The 17105-nt window shown below is 45.2% G+C and overlaps 1 protein-coding gene across 6 annotated transcripts in view; it reads right to left on the reverse strand.

Annotated features, from left to right (window-relative positions):
• KIAA1328 overlaps positions 1-17105 on the reverse strand; it is a 213248-nt gene that overhangs the window by 57407 nt on the left and 138736 nt on the right. For all 6 annotated transcript variants that reach the window (XM_081881502.1, XM_081881499.1, XM_081881500.1 and 3 more), the window contains 2 exons: positions 8805-9472; positions 2771-2875 (listed from right to left, as the gene is read on the reverse strand). In XM_081881502.1, the coding sequence (XP_081737628.1) occupies positions 2771-2875; positions 8805-9472 (773 nt within the window). The remainder of the gene's footprint in view (positions 1-2770; positions 2876-8804; positions 9473-17105) is intronic.

Genomic DNA, 17105 nt, shown 5'->3' on the forward strand with positions numbered 1-17105 from the left:
CAATTAGATTTGGTAATTGTAGATAATTAAGTCAAAATGAGCAGTTAATTATAAAAAAAAAATATGTTTTTCGGGTGTTGATTGTATCATTTATTTTCTTTCGAAACTCTAATGTCTCGCTTGAGCAAGTTTAATATTTTGAATACTTTTAACCCTTTTTTTTTTTTAAAAAAAGCAAAACAAAGAACAGCACAAACAAAAAAATTCCTCCTTTTAAGTGGAGCCTTGCTTAGCTGAGAATTAACATTCAAGTTTTTACCCCAGGAGTTCATGTCAACCAGAAGGTAGAGATAACTTCTTTTCTTGATTATTTCTGTGTTTTGTTTTTCAAATAGCAAAAAAAGAAAGAAAAGTCTTTGGCATTTCAATGACACAGTCCAGCTGCACAGCATCATTCTCCAGCCCCTATAATCACATGCACCCTTTTCAGAGACTGAAGCAAACATCACTTCCATATTCAAATGCATAAAGGAGACAAATGGACTTGTCGTCTTAGCCTCCTCTGGCTTTACATTAGATTAAATTATTTAGGGCGCATTCATCTGGTAACCTTTGCAGAACTGATGAATGAATACAGGAAGCAAACTTTCCGATGTCTTGCTGCCAAACTTCACGACCGGCTGGCACAGAGACTCGGGAATGCGCAATTGCACACTAATGCTATAAGATTACTGCATGTCTCCATCAGAAAAGTGAGACATAAAGATGGACAGACAATCACACAGAATCCCTAAGTCTTGTTTCTCTCACAACCTATGTTATCTCTCCCTTCTCGATATAGGAGGGCTGTTGCCACTAACAAAAGACCTGCAGATGCTGAAAGTAGATTCGCTAGAAGAGTGGGAACATTTGATACTTGTGTTTTCTAAGTATTACATACAGGTAACTTGCAGATTATGTGCATTTAACTGCATGCGACAATTTAAAAATAAATATATAAAAAGGGTGGAAAGGAGATGGGCATCTGGAGTATTCTAACCACTCTATAAGACGCACCGACCATAAGACGCACCTAGTTTTTAGAGGTGCTATGATGCTCATGTACTGCTTGCGGGCTTCCCACAGGCATCAAGCTGGCCACTGTCTGGCCACTGTCTCCATGCAGCACCCCTTCAGCGAAGCGGGAGGAGGAACAAAAGGGGCTCCGTTCCTCCTCCTGCTTTGCAGGAGAGGGGCTTCGCGTCTCCCTTTCTGCACAGCGTCTCTCCTGCGAAGCACTATTCGCTCCATAAGACGCACTCACATTTCCCCTTACTTTTTAGCAGGAATAAAGTGTGTCTTACGCAGCGAAAAATACGGTATATGCGATTTTGGTTTTATGCGCTATCCCCAGAATGCAGCCTCCATGTACGTTGAGGTTACTGTACTGTGTTTTGGACAAAATCAAACACAGATAAGTCCGTTTATGGTCACCTCTATGATGAAGCGACACATTATCTATCTGCACAGGGAAGATTTCCTGCATGAGAAAGGAGGAAATCCCTATCCGTAAGGAACAGGAAAGCTAACACATCCAATTGTGGAACTGAGTTTCTAAGCAGTTTTGATCATTGGTCAGACAAGGGTCACCAATGGAAACTGAAGGCACTACCTTCAAGACAAGGAAGCAAAGTCAGACATGCAGGTCTGAACACAGCACTAAAAAGCCAAGTTCAGTACAACTGGCTTTGTTTCGAAGGCAAAATGATGGTGTGGGCAGTACACGCTGATGCATGTTTACTCAGAAGCAAACCGAATTGCGTTCAATCCAGCCCTCCACCTGCCCGGAGAATCGAGACCTTTGCGGGGGGTCGTCCCTCAGCCCAGTCTCGAAGCCCAAACTTGGAAGGGAACTTTTCCCTGCATTTGTTGCTGCAGCAAATGTCGAGGTAGCCCTCGAGGGATGATTCAGAGATCAATGCTGGCTACAATCAGAGCCCCAGAACTGGAGAAGCATAGTGTTCAAACACAGAAAGAGAACATTGAAAACCTTGGCTATGAAAGCACATGACACCCAATGAGAAAAACACAGTGAGTGCTGCCCAGTGATTGCTCCTGTCTCTCCCAGTGCAGGCACTTGTTATAAGGAGTTCCGCATTTGCATTAATTAACGGAGAGATAGGCAGACCCTGTGCAACTCTGCCCATCCTAGGGTAGGGCTCAAGGAGGCGCCCTCTGTCCCCCCCCCCCATGATTATTAGTACTTCTGTACAGAACTCTGCTTCCGCACTTGAAGAACTACAGACCTGGGTCAAACTAGAAAGGTTGCTAGGGGACACTTTTTCAGAGCACCTCTGCTGAATTTCAACTCCAGTGTCACTCTGTTTGCTGCCTGTTTTGGGGCCCCCTCTCCCTCCTGGCTTTGTGCCATGTGAACCACTTTCAAACCTCTCTCTTAAGCTTGCCGTCTCCAATGAATGTCTGTTTCAAACCTTGCCTTGGTTGGTTTCCTGGCTTCTTTGATGCCCTGGCCTGATCCTGCTTCGCCTCTGAGCTTCATCTGAGAGCCCCTAAGTGACTGCCTTTAATGCAGGCTCCCAAGGTCTACTTTCAAGGACAGAAGCCCAGGTCCAGGTCTCTGCACCCGCCACCCCACAGTCTTTATTGACTATATTGTCATCCCATGATGTTACTTCCATTCTTTTTGGCTTGAAGCATTTAATCCGAGAGAAGGGAGGAAGAGGTGAAAGAAAATATGTTTTTTAGCATTCTGTAAAGCCCTTTAGACAAATCATAAAATATACTGACACATGAAAGTGCTTAACAGAGGAGCACAAGACCAAGGTATTACCTGAGGCCCCCACAAGTGCCATTCATCACTGGGGCCAAGCCGCCTGGTCTCATCAGCACTTCATCAATGAGCAGTTCTTCCGAATTAGGAGGCTGGCCTTTAAACCTGGGGTGGGGAGAGAAGAGCCACATATCACGGTAAACATGCACGGTGCTGAGCAGCCAAACCTTCGCCCCTTCTCTTCCTTTCCCCCTTTACACAACAAGTAAATTAAACACTTAAACTGCAATCCTACCCACACTTAACTGGAAGTAAGTGCCCTTGACGTCAACAGGACTTATGTTTGAATAGACACGCCTAGGCATGAGCCATCGGCCTCCAAGCCAAAAAACCCCCTAGATTTATTAGAATCCTGCATTATTTTCTATGGAGGGGGCAGTTCCACGAATACTCCTTGATGCAGTCACAAAACAGTGGTGCCAGGTACTGAGGTCAAAAGCAGTGCTGTGTGCTTGCCCACCAGATCTCTCAACTGCTCAAGGAGTCACTGGATGAGGGCATCGGAAGCGGGCTTTTGAATTCTGAATTTGCGATCAGCGAGTTCCGCAAATGTATTGCCAGTTGGGCAAACTTGCAAAGAATGTCTGCTCCATTCATACCGCAACATTCCAGACAGAAGAATGGTTTTGTTTCCATCCCTCCACCTTTTGATAAATTTAACCCAGAAAAGAAAATACCATTTTTTAATAGAAATAGCAATTTATGGAACGTGCAACTGAGGTCACAAATAGGTTAGATGGCTTTAAAGAGGGTAAGATGATTTAGGTAAGAACGTGTTGAACTTGCCATTATTAACTAGAACATGGGTGGGCAAACTAAGGTTCTAAATCCGGCCCGCAGATGGTCTGGGAATCAGCGTGTTTTTACATGAGTAGAAAGTGTTCTTTTATTTAAAATGCATCTCTGGGTTTGTTTGTTTTTTAAAAAAGGAAGGAGAACTATTGACTTCATGTCTTGTGTGTTGTGGGCATCTCAGAGGCACCTGGCTGGCCAGTGTGGAAAACAGGGTGCTGAACTATGTGGATTTTTAGTCCAATTCAGCTACAAGGCTCTTCTTCCGACACCATTACTCAGCGGCATAGCGTGGGTTGTCAGCACCCGGGGTAAGGCAAGTAATTTGCACCCCCTAACCCAGGGCCAGGCAAGTAATTTGCGCCCCCTAACCTGGGGCAAGGCAAGTAATTTGCACCCTAACCCCTAACCTGCCGCCGCTGCCAGCTTCTTCTTGCTGCTGCCTGGGCTGGTCGGATGTGGTTCTCTCCCACGCTCAGCGCTGCGCTGGGCGGCCGCTGCACTGTCCCTCCCCCAGATAGTCCCTCCCTCGCTCTCTCTCTGCTCCGCACCGCAACGCACGCCTGGCACCCTCCCCCTCCACAGTGGGCGGCGACCCGGCAGCTCGGATCAGATACGCACAGCCAGCACTGTGAGAGAGAGTGAGTGAGCCAGGTAGGGGCAGAAAGCTGTGAGCGCCCCCCCCCCATGTTGCGCCCGGTGTGGCTGGCACCCCCTGCACCCCCCACGCTACGCCACTGCCATTACTGCTATCATGGGGGATGGCAGCTGTGCTCTCGTTTCTTTAGGGTTTATGCTTGTGCAATGGAACTTTCCCCAGCTCCTTGCCCCACACCTTCCCAAATCTGCTCTGGAAACCCACAACAGATTTAGGGGGAGGAGAGGGGGGACAGTTTCGTTGTGCAAGTGGCAGCACTACTCTGGATACAAGCCTCTGTTTACAACTAGCTAGCTAGCACACACACAAACAGAGAGCATCGAGACAAGCTGGAGAGCTGGGTTTTGCCAAAAGGAAAAGAAAAATGTTGCGTTTCTCAGCTAGTCTCTGCAGGCATTTAGGTTGTATTGGTGCACTTTAGTGGGGCTGAAAGTCGTGACTGCCTAGCAAAACCTTAAAAGAAAAAGAAAAAAGTTTTCATGCCTCCAAAGATGGAGGTTGTATTTAGCTATCATGGCTAATACTGTTGAGAGACCCATCTATCCTCCATGAACTTAAATTAATCAATACATGGGAAGGAGCAGAGCGGAGACAGTAAAGGATGCCTCTGGTCTTCCTTTTGCAGCTTTTCTGCCAACCAGCACTTTACAGAACGTGCAATCTTCTCAGCAGAAGCTGGATGCAGCAGATGTGAGGATACACAATAAGAAAAGCGTAATTGCAGAGGCATTTAAGAGTCCCGTCGTTGGGCAGTGGATGCCCCACAGAGCACTCCAAGAACGACTTTCAAAACAACAACATTGCCTCGCACAGACTTCAGGCCTTCCTTTTCTTCCTCCATTAGCAGGAACATATGCATGGATTAAAGATATTTGATCATTAAAAATCCATCTGCTCCTACTTAGTTCTTCACCTTTGTTTGTGACCCCAGTAGTCTTCTAAAGTACACAGCTCTGATTGCCTCTGATCAAACAGGCATTTTAACAGCCAAAGCAACACAGCTTGCTTTTGAACAGCATCTTACAGACAAAAGAAGAGATCAGGGAGGGAACCTTGGGAGCTACTCTGTCCTTGCTGGCCATTGACACTGAATGGGACCTCATTCTGAGCTTTTATGTATTTATTGGTGTCTGGAGTCTCCTCTCCTCTGCTGCTCCCCCCTCCCAAGTTAATTTTGGGAAAGGGAAGAGGGCAAAGTGCCCTTTCAGGCAGTCTCCTCTACATGGTTATACTTGCATGGAGGAAAAGAGCAGGGCTGTGTCCTTTGGCCCTGCCTAGTTCATCTAGCTGCAGGAGACTCTTGAGAGTCCCATGGACTGCAAGAAGATCAAACCTCTCCATTCTGAAGGAAATCAGCCCTGAGTGCTCACTGGAAGGACAGATCCTGAAGCTGAGGCTCCAAGACTTTGGCCACCTCATGAGAAGAGAAGACTCCTTGGAAAAGACCCTGATGTTGGGAAAGATGGAGGGCACAAGGAGAAGGGGATGACGGAGGACGAGATGGTGGGACAGTGTTCTCGAAGCTACCAGAATGAGTTTGACCAAACTGCGGGAGGCAGCGGAAGACAGGAGTGCCTGGCGTGCTCTGGTCCAGGGGGTCACAAAGAGTCGGACACGACTAAATGACAACAACAAGTTCATCTAGCAAGTACACTACTCTGTGGAAGAGATCCCTAAATAGGCTTAAACTCAAGAGTGGTCTGATTTCAGTTCCAAATGGGTTTAGGGGTGTGGGGAAAGAGATGCTCCATTTTTTGCATGATGCCCAGTCATGAAAACATAGACAGCTACTGCAGAGGGAGTCGTGAAAAGAGCCACTGAAGTAGCTGGAGATGTAGGTTTGTGTGTGTGTGTGTGTGTGTGTGTGTGTGTGTGTGTGTGTATGGCAAACCCACAGTCAGATCCCTGCTTAGCTATGAAAAATAACTGGTCAGGCTTGGCCAAGTCACCTTTTACTCCAACCTGAGACTAGAACAAACTCTTTGAAGGAATTCAACAGATAACTCTGCAGATGGAGAAATCAAAGGACGGGTCATGTCATATTAAATGGCATGGGAGACTCCTCAGCTCAGCAGTAATGAATATGTTTTGATTGCAGAAGGTCATAGAATCAAAGAAATGTAGAGTTGGAAGGGAGCCCGAGGGTCATCTAGTCTAACCCCCTGCAATGAAGGAATCTCAATTAAAGCATCCATGACAGATGGCCATCCAACCTCTGCTTCAAAATCTCCAAGGAAGGAGAGTCCACAAACTCCCAAGGAAGACCATACCACTGCCAAACAGCTCTTACTGCCAGTTCCTCCAAGTGTTTAGTTAGAATCTTGTAATTTGAAGCCATCGGTTTGAGTCCTACCCTCCAGAGCAGGAGAAAACATCCTCTATGTGACAATCCTTGATATAATGTGAGGTCCCAGCACCTCACATTAAAGAAACTAAGATGAGTTGAGAAAGACTTTTCTTGGCCTGTGTCTAGAGAACGAGAGGCTGAGTATTGTTTCGCTTCCCACAAGGCTTCTGAAGGTGGGACAAATGGTGAGAATCAGCAAAGCCTGCACAATTTATCTTATTTGCAAATTTTGTATCCTGCCCTTCCTCATGAAATGAGCACGGGGCAGGCCACAAAACTACTAAAAGTGACCAAAAGAATAATTAAAACCTCTAAGACCCACAATCCATTTTTTATACGACATCCCCCACTATCTGTCAATCTCAATATAAAGTTACTGCTGAATATTCATAGGCCTGCTTATTTATGGCTTATTTTCACCTGGTATTGAAAAGGAACCATTCTCAACACCTGCCTAACATCAAGGGGAAGATCATTCTACGGTCAGAGGGCCACCACCAAGAAGGCCCTATTACACATCGCTGTAGCCCAGATTTATTTTTTTGCAACAACCAAAAGGGCCTCCTCAGTGGATTGGGACAGTAGAAGATAAATGGCTACAAGTCCACACACACACACACACACACACACAGGACTTGCAGGAGGCAAGGAGATGGTGACAATTACAATGTCTGGCTTGTAAAGGAAGTCAAAAGTGGTGGACCTCTGCGAACATAATTTGTCTTAAAGATCTCAAGTTTGTGTTTAAAGTAAGGGGACACACTATGAAGTTCACAACACTATTTCTCCTTGGTTTTTGAGATTTATTGCCATTGTACCTCTCCATCCTCCAAAACAAAATTCTATGCTAGACTGTTATGGAGATAAGCTTGAAAAATACGATGGTTCCATGTCTTGAAGTCTCAGAGGCCTCAGTACAACCAAGCTTCCAAAACACATGAATTACAAGCTTATCTCACACAAAAAGTAAAGAAAAGGAAGGAAGCCATCGAATGCAGGTTATTTTGTGATGAGATGGTATGGAAGACGGTTTTGGTACCTCTTTGAAATCAAAACCTCCCTTGAGGAAATGCTATAATACTCGAAACACATTGGGCAATAAATAATCTTCTAGCACCTCTGAGATTCCTTCCCCTTTCTGCCTCACACTCAAGTACCCAACTCAAGAGTAGCTCTGTGCTGTAAGTGGCAATTGTGTTTGCTGTGGGCGTGCTGGTGTTTTCTGCCGCAAATGCTTAAAGTGTGAATGACAGATGTGCGTCCTTCAACATCCATATACATGCACTGGGAAACCACAACACAAATCAGGGCTCTCAGGTGAGGGTACGCAGGTGTTTAGGCATGCATGCCTGTCATTCACATCTTAAGAATTTGCTGTGGGGAAAACCAGTATAACATCAGCATACCCACAGCAAATGTAACTACTACATAAAACGTGGAACCTCTCCGAATAACTCAGGCAGAGATTAGAAATCATGTCAGGTCAGAGCCAGCTGGGTACATGGTGTGAAGTTCAATCCACAAGTCAGTTGTCTACCCCTGCTCTCTACAGGGCACCTAAAAGTCACCCACCCACCTTTCCCAATTGATATCTACTTGCACACCCGGATCGCTTCTATGCTTCCCCAGTACAACTCCCAGCTTCCATGTTTCAACTAGCTTTGAACTGCCTTCAATCTTTTTCATGCTTAATAGTAGTGATGGGGCAAACAGAAGGAAACAACTGCTAAAGTCTGCCTTAAATGGCTGAAGCAACTCTCTGAGACCTTGCAGTTGGGCATAGGATGTTTGCTTATGGGCACCAGAGAGTGGGAGTTCGCTGAAGTACAGCGACATCCTCTTTTTAGATCAGCAGCATTAATCCCCCACGCAGAACGAGCCTGATGGAGCTCAGAATCTCGAAGAGGCTCGCAATGCATTGTATTCCTCAATGCCATCATTGCAAATGCTAAACTACCACAGTATCTGAGCCATTTGCAATGTAGCTTTAACCAAATTGTTCCCATGACACCGCAGATGTTTAAGGCAGCTCACACATCTAATGTCTTTTGGTAAATTAGAAAGCTTGTTGTGTTTTATGAGTTCTTCTGTGGCCTGAAGAGGAGTTTAAGAAATGCTCATCTAACCCAGCACCAGATATCAGCCTAAGAAAGATGTCAACAGACCTACCCACCTTCCGTAAACCCCGACAGAACTCAAGCAGAAGCCCCATTTCTGATACTCCTCCCCAAACTTACCGATTGTAGTCAAGCCTGGATTGGTGGAGCTGCTGTTGCTGAAGCAGCAGTTTTGCCTCCTGCTTGGCTAACAGATTCTGAAGGCGTTCTTTCTCGATTTCCAGCTCCATCTTCTGAAGCAGCAGCTGCTTCCTCCTTTCTTCCGACAACCTCTTACCATGCTCCATTTCTTTTGGTCTCAAGTCCGTGCTGCCGTTCAGTCCAGGAGTATGCGACGGGCACGAGCAACACGCAAAGAATTCACAATGTGGTCCGGGGTGCATTTTTGGAACGTGGCAGCCCTCTTGGAAAGAACCCTGATCCGAGCTGCCCGGTTTCTTGTGGAAAGAGCAAGTCTGAAGGGGACAGCTGTTTCTCCTCTGCTCCGCGGCAGGAGTTGCTTTCTTGTGGGGAGGCAACTTTTGCCTCGTTGGCGAGACCACGTTGTTGCACTTACCATGCAACCCATTGCCCATCATGAACTCGTTCCGCTCTTCTTGCCGATGACCCTGGGCTGCAGCTCGATGAGTATGACTGTTCCTGCAAGACTGAGACACAGGCATGTGGGCAGGACTTCCACGTGCCATTCTGTTGTTCTTGTATAAGGCCTGTGACCGAGCAATGCTAAGGTAGGATCCATCCAGTTCCGAAGATGACAGGGGTTGACAAAGGCTTCTATGGTTGGACATCTACAAGGCAAAAACAAAAACCAACCCACTTTAATTTTTAAAAATTCCATTTAAAATATGTTTAATTGTTTCTATTCTAGTTCTCATCGCTGGCTCACAGCGTTGAAAACTTGTACCAGCACCAGTAAACTTGCAGCAGTTTGATGATCGACACCTAACGCAACTCAACAGAAAATGGGTTTCAAGTGGAAGAGAGGAATATGCTATCAAATCTGCAATTTAATTCCGTCTACACAGGTACAATAAATATGAAAACCACTGCCTGCAGGATTTGGGGCATAAACAAGGTACTTCAGCCTATCAAGGAGTTGCGAGTATCTAGGGTTACATAAAATCAACTTGAAGTGTGGCAAAAAAACATTAAATGTTAATGTCTGAAAATGTTTAATTTTGAATACAGAGCCAAGAAATCCATTCAGCCACTATAAATACTGTCTGATTGGCCATTACACAGCAGGGGATTTGATGTAAAACATTTCACCTTGCGCTGAATGGGATATTACTTACTGTTGGAAATTTGATGAGAGTTTTTGAAATATCCTTACAGAAACACTGATAAAGAACTAGACCACTTCCTGTAAAATACAGTTCTACATCAAAAGCTGTCATTCAACTACAAAACACGTTTAAATCCTACCACATAAGTGATTTCTTTTTCCAATTAAGTTGGGCTGGTGATGAGAGACTGATAAAACTCCGGAGCTAGAAAGACACGTTAATTTGCATTTGTTGACCCAATCCAAAATGTGGGGAGCGGAGGCGACCCGACTGGGCCCATAGTTCATGTATGTTAACGGGCACTAAAAATCCCAAATATGTACCACAGAGCACTCTTGCACCATAGTTCACTGAAGTTAAACAACGGCATTGGATGAGCCATCCCCAAGGCTTGCAATAGATGCTCAAAGCGCTCTTTAAATCTGAGCATTTATTTCAGGAACAATATTGGACCAAAACTGTTTCAGACTGGATTTGTTTAAGAAATTTCCCAACCTTTAAGTGTGTTTAAGCACAGAATCTAAGGTCTACAAAGACAGCAAGAATGTTTTGATGGAGAGTATGGACAGGAAAACCTTAAGGTGGCCTGAGCAGTTTAAGGCCCCTTTTTCAGATTTGTAGCATTTCCTTTGTCCAATGAGCTCAGGGCATAGGTTTCTATCTCCGCCACCCCCAATAACCGTGGGAGATAGATCACCAGGGTCTTTATGGATGAAGGTGGTTTTGAATATGGGCCCATTTCAGTCTCCATCTGTAGCCTAGGCTTGTTTTATGGCTTACTACTCAGGGTTTGCCTGGGGTGAGACAAACCATGAGTCTGGGTTCAAACTCATTGCTAAGTCAAACCATGGCTTGGTTCACAGCAGCAGGGAGACCAGAGGAGGAGGAACACTGTTTTCTCTTTATGCTAAAGGCGTGGTTTGGCTCAGCATTGGGTGCTGTGGTCTAAAACACTGAGCCTCTTGGGCTTGCCAATCAGAAGGTTGATGGTTCGAATCCCTATGACGGGGTGAGCTCCCGTTGCTCTGTCCCAGCTCCTGCCACCCTAGCAGTTTGAAAGCAGGCCAGTGCAAGTAGATAAACAGGTACTGCAGCAATGGGAAGGTAAACGGCGTTTCCATGCGCTCTGGTTTCCGTTGCGCCAGAAGTGGTTTAGTCCTGGAAAGCTGTCTGTGGACAAACTCTGGCTCCCTTGGCCTGAAAACGAGATGAGCGCCGCTACCCCATAGTCACCTTTGACTGGACTTGACCGTTCAGGGGTCCTTTACCTTTTTATATATATATCTAGTCCCGCACTAGGGACGCGGGTGGTGCTGTGGGTTAAACCACAGAGCCTAGGACTTGCTGATCAGAAGGTCAGTGGTTCGAATCCCTGCGACGCGGTGAGCTCCCGTTGCTTGGTCCCTGCTCCTGCCAACCTAGCAGTTCGAAAGCATGTCAAAGTGCAAGTAGATAAATAGGTACCGCTCTGGCAGGAAGGTAAACGGCGTTTCCGTGCGCTGCTCTGGTTCGCCAGAAGTGGCTTAGTCATGCTGGCCTCATGACCCGGAAGCTGTACGCCGGCTCCCTCGGCCAATAAAGCGAGATGAGTGCCGCAACCCCAGAGTCGGCCACGACTGGACCTAATGGTAAGGGCCCCTTTACCTTTACCTAGTCCCGCTCTGTCTGCTCTGACTGGTACTCCAGGATTCCAAGCAGAGGCCTTTATGTTCACTTGCTGTGAATTGAAGATGCTTGAATTGAATTGAGATTGAACACGGTGCACTCTGTGCACAGCGTGTTTGTCCCACCAAGGAGCTCTGGCTCTCTCCGGGATGCTTTGCCAAGAAGTCGAAAATCGCAAGAAGCTCCTATTAAGTGCAGCTCCTATGCTACAGCATGTAGCCGGGCACTCGGTCCAAACTCCACATTTTTGGCAAGTGTCGGAGAAAGTCAAGAATAAACTATTACTTATTTCTCAAGCACTATTCAAAGTCTAAGGTAGCCTTGCCTGCCTTTATCCTCCTCTCCAAGGGAAGCATTTTTGTTACCCCTCATCGCCAGGTGCATTTCTGACACTGTGCAACAGGCTGCTGTTAAGCTATCAAGATAGTTATGCCAATCTTTTGTTGAAAGAGTTATTAGGAAAGAATTTACTTAGAAGAATATGCAGAATTAAAACTTAAGTGAAAGATATCTGGCATTCAGACTCATTCCTTTTATTGCCCAATCTTTTACTGAAATCTCCATTACAAAAAAAAAAGTCTAAGATTAATCATTACAAAGCACCTAGATGGGACAGAGATTGCCGATATTAATACCCCAAGATAAATAAGGCAGATAACCATGTAAAAAGGTTAGTTGCCTATTTTCTTAGCAGGAGATAAAGTGCCATTGTTGCTCATGAATGATGTATGATGATGATTGCTGTATTTCAAGTGTGCCATACAAAAAAGAAAGGCAAGGGGGGTGAGACAAGGAGAAGGTAATAGTAAGAACGCTGCATTGTTCTCGTTTAGCACAGAGCGATCGGCAGGAGTGAAGACGTGTGGCTTGCAAGGAATCTCTTCCGGCAACAGAGAACGAATCTCTGCCAAAGCGAAATCCACAGCTTATGTGATGGGTGCCTGCTTTCTGCCTGCTTTAAAATAATTATTGTAAGAGCAATACGCTGCCATTAATTGCTTTAACCTCCTATGCTAAGGATATTTCCAACAGAGGCCCAAGGGTGCAAGACACCCCTTTTCAAAATGGCTTCTGAGGTGACACTGAGAACGATTTTCAACTTAGGTTATTGTTGTTTTTTTACAAACTTTATTGAAAAATTTAAAAACAGTTATCAAACACAAAGGGTTGTCTTCCAAGACAAATGTTAAGTCTTGCATGCAAACATCCACACGGCATCAAAACAGACTTGCAGAATCTTTTATATTACAATTTTAGTTCTTATCCACAGGGTACACATCAAACTAAAGCATTAAAATAGTTTCCCCATAGTGGCTGCTGTAACGGAGGGCGGGGGGGAGAGAGATTAATAAACAATATAAATTGAGACCATATGGAGATAAAATCATATTTCTTGTAGGTGCTATATCCACACATATTGGGTCCCAGTTTCCGTAGTGGGAGGAGGTGCTTTTTCCTAATGGGAAGCAAGTATTTGTGTCGCTGTTCACATAAGAAAGAAGATCAATTCTTTACGCTTGGCATTTGGATTGATACCGTTTCCCATCAACAACAGGGCTAACATTAAATTGGGTACAAGATGACAGTGGAAAAAATCAAGCCCAGAAATCTTAAAAACAACGGACACTCCCATCACATATATGGGAAGGTGCCTTTAAGGGTGAGACAACACTTGAAAGATGCAGGGGCCAACTTATGTTTTAGGAAACAAACTCCTGCCTAAGAATTACTATACTCATTCCTCTTCAAATCAGTTACTTGCCTTGACTCTTGATGCTCAGTGAGCATTATTGGCTACTCTGGGGGGAAAAGAAAACCTCTGCAGCGCTCTGGGCATTCATTTGTGTTGCCCATGACCTGGAAAGGCCTCCATACCTTAAGAGCCCTCTAACCCAAGGGCCTCAAAATACAATAGGTGTTTGAAAGGTCCCAGAACCCAAGTTTTGGATTTGCTTAGCTCTTCTCATCCCATCCTAATGCTCACCTGCACCTCTCTCTTTGCACACACACCTGGGTCCTCTCTGTTTCACAGAAACCAGGAAAGAGACAGAGGTGTCCTCTTTACGTACAAGGCTGGGGTGGGGGGGGCGAACCATGCAACTCCACAATTTCTTCATGCTGCAGATTTGAAAGATAGGGCAGCAGACACTTGCTTTCGCACAAGGTTTCAGATGTGGCATGAGTTTCTCCCGGGAGGCCTGTGCATGAAGCAAGAATGCCCCCTCTTCCAGACTTGTGGGACATCAGGACATCACAGGAGAGGGGCTGGGGTCTCTCGGTGCAGCATCCTGCTCTCCTCGTGACGGAAAGGCTAGCTTGGTGTGCTCCTTAAGCGCCGCTGGGTATGCTTCGTTATTAGAGGCTTGGTACTGTAGCTTGGGAATATTTCAGAAGACATGGCCACCTTTCCAACCGGGAAGGCGGTATAAAGTTGGCATTAAGCAAGCCTATGCGGATAGGAAAGTCCTGTACTTCTGTGATAGAGCATCTGCTTTTCATGCAAAGGCTCCGAGTTCAATGCCAAACGTCTCCAGGTAGGGTCACCCTTGAAATTCCAGAGAGGAGCTCTCTGCATAATACTGAAATAGGTGGACCGGTGCTATGACTCCATATAAAGGCAGTTTCCTACCGTATATACTTGAGTATAAGCCGACTTTTTCAGCACATTTTTAATGCTGAAAAAGCCCTGCTAAGCTTATACTCGAGTGAGGCGAGTGGCGGAGGGATGAGCGGCCTGAAGGGAGCCCTTTTTCACTGCTGGTCCCACCGCCGCTGCCCGCCTCTCGCAAGGGCAGGCACAGGAGCTGAGGTTGGGAGAGGCACTGCGCTGTGTCTCTCACAACCACAGCTCCTATGCCTGCTCTTGCGAGTGGCAGCGGCAGCGGCGGAGGGACGAGCAGCCCAGAAGCAGCCCAAAAGGGCTGCTTGTTCTTCCTCCGCCGGTGCCACTACCACCAGGTTTGTGATGTGGTGAACTGGCTTATCTTCGAGTCAATAGGTTTTCCCAGATTTTTATGCTAAAATTAGGTTCTTCGGCTTATATCCGGGTCGGCTTATACTCGAGTATATACGGTATGTTGCCTCGGGAGAGGCAAACGAAAGGAGGGCTCCCTCTCTGAGAGCACAATGATGCGCATGCAGCGATACCAACCTCAAGTGCCACATGGAAAACCAGACCGCTGATGTTTTGCCTTTCCTGTCAGCCATGGCACAGACCTCTCTCACACAACAAAAACATTCCCTTGACAGTGCTTGGTGCAGAAATTAGAATTCAGCGTGTTGCCGGCTTTATCAACATGCAACGACGACGGAAATAAATAAAAAAATAACGGAGCGGCTCTGACTTCAATTTCACCTCCCCACCACTCCTGCCCTTTGTTTTACAGAGGGCTCGGCGGTGCAAGACCTAGATAAATATTTCAGAAACAATACTATTTGTGAGCAGATCAGGTTGCCGCCATTTCCCAGTGCATTTGGAGTTCACGCAAAAGAAGGGCAGGAGAACGACGGGCTGCATTGCTAAGTCCGGGGGCCTGTGAGCGCCGAGCCGTCGGCTGGCTGATCGGGAATGCAAAATGCAACAGCTGCAAGCTAATCTTTGCCAAAGCCCCATCCCGAATAAATGGAGTGCATTCTCCCCAGCGCAATTAACTCACACACTCTGGCAGCTTTCTGCTCGAAGATCATCAAGGTAGATTACCTTCCAGCATATGAACTAAATACTTACAGGTGTTATATCATCCGTTATTACTTACAAACTTCTGCATTTAACAAGACATCCAGGCAAATGAATGATCTCATTTATGAATTATTTATTAGCGTTTCACAGCATGCTCCTGGCGTCATCCATGGCCTTTTCCAGGTCATATGACACCAATTAGAGCTGAATTTTAAATTATTCAATAATCTGAACTCTCTTGTCATTTAACATATAGATATCAATGCAGTAAACAAGTTAAGTCTAATGGGCCCCGGAGGTTTGCATCGCCCCCCCCTTTTCCTAACCTGCACCTCCCCACCCCAGTTCCCCTCCCGCCCATCAGCCGCAGAGGCTTTGCTCCACCGTCGGAATAAGAAAAACAACAGAATGCAGCAAACACACACATTTGCAAGGTTTTAATATCAGTTATTTCGGCCTGCCTTAGGGATTTCATATCGCCACTTACAAGCACTGAATTTAAAATGCGTAAGTCTTTAGCTGCCAGCTTCTTCTTTAAAAAACAAAAACCCAAAAAGCATCTTAAAAGGGTATATCTGGGATAAATTGCACCGAAAGGTTTACCCAATTTAAAATGAAGCAAAAGAGTGATAGAAAGCACGGAGTGTTGTTTAAAAGCTAGACCCTTTCACCCCTGCTGGAGGGGGGGAAATGCCAACATTTCTTCTTTGAGAAACAATACAGGTTTTGGGGGAAATTATAGTCCTTGCTGTTGTGTACTCAAGGAGACAGGTGCACAACATGTCTTCAGTCATGAGCTGCAATATTTTAAATTCATGAACTTTCTCATAAGGTGGAGGTGCTCAGACTGTCACAGTCTGCTTTACCTGAAGCCAGAAAGCTACTAGGTTTGACATGCCCATCCACAGGCAAATAGCTCACAAGGCTTGGGCCGATGCACCGTCCTCTCAAATATATAGACAAAGCTACCGTGGAGCAGATCAGACCATTAAGTCAGGGTACGGTCTCCTCTAAACGGAAGCACCACATCTTTCTGGCAGAATTCTTTTCATTAAACTCAGGCTGCTTTCTTAAAATGGAGACACCAGGGATCCTACCTGCAAACACACATAATACTCGTTCCGCATTTGTAAAAACTCAATCACCTAGTGTGGCAGCATCTGCACTTTGGAACTCCCTGCCTATTGAGAGCAAGCAAGCACCTTCATTAATAAATAATGATGATGATGATGATGATGATGATGATAATAATAATAATAATAATAACAACAACTTTTATTTGTATCCTGTCCTCCCAGGCCAAAACCAGGCTCAGGGCGGCTAACTTCAAATATATAACTTTGGTATAAAATCAAACAATAATTAAATTACCTCCTAAAAACAAGTCAGGATCAAATTAAAATCTAATTATTATTATTATTATTTTTATAATATTTTTATTAAGTTTATGAAATACAGAAAAAAGAGATAAAGACAGAAATAGAAAATACAGTAGAGAAATTACAAATTTCCATAATCCTTTTTTCCAGCACATCTATTGGACTTCCCCACATCCTCCAAACCCTGCATTCTCTGTAATACAAAACATCAGCAATTTGTTAACTTATTTCAAAGCTTATTGTATCTTTCATTTTATCATGTTGCCTAATTTCAAAACTGTTGTAACCCAAATCTTATATGTTTTAGCTTAAACATAATAAAGTTATTTCATTATTCCACCTCTGACTTCTTGTACCTTAATTTCCATTTCATTAATTTACCGATGCTGAAGCTAGAATTTCTAGAAAGTGC

This window comes from Podarcis erhardii, assembly GCF_964252035.2.
Source record: "Podarcis erhardii genome assembly, chromosome: 11".
Taxonomy (NCBI): domain Eukaryota; kingdom Metazoa; phylum Chordata; class Lepidosauria; order Squamata; family Lacertidae; genus Podarcis; species Podarcis erhardii.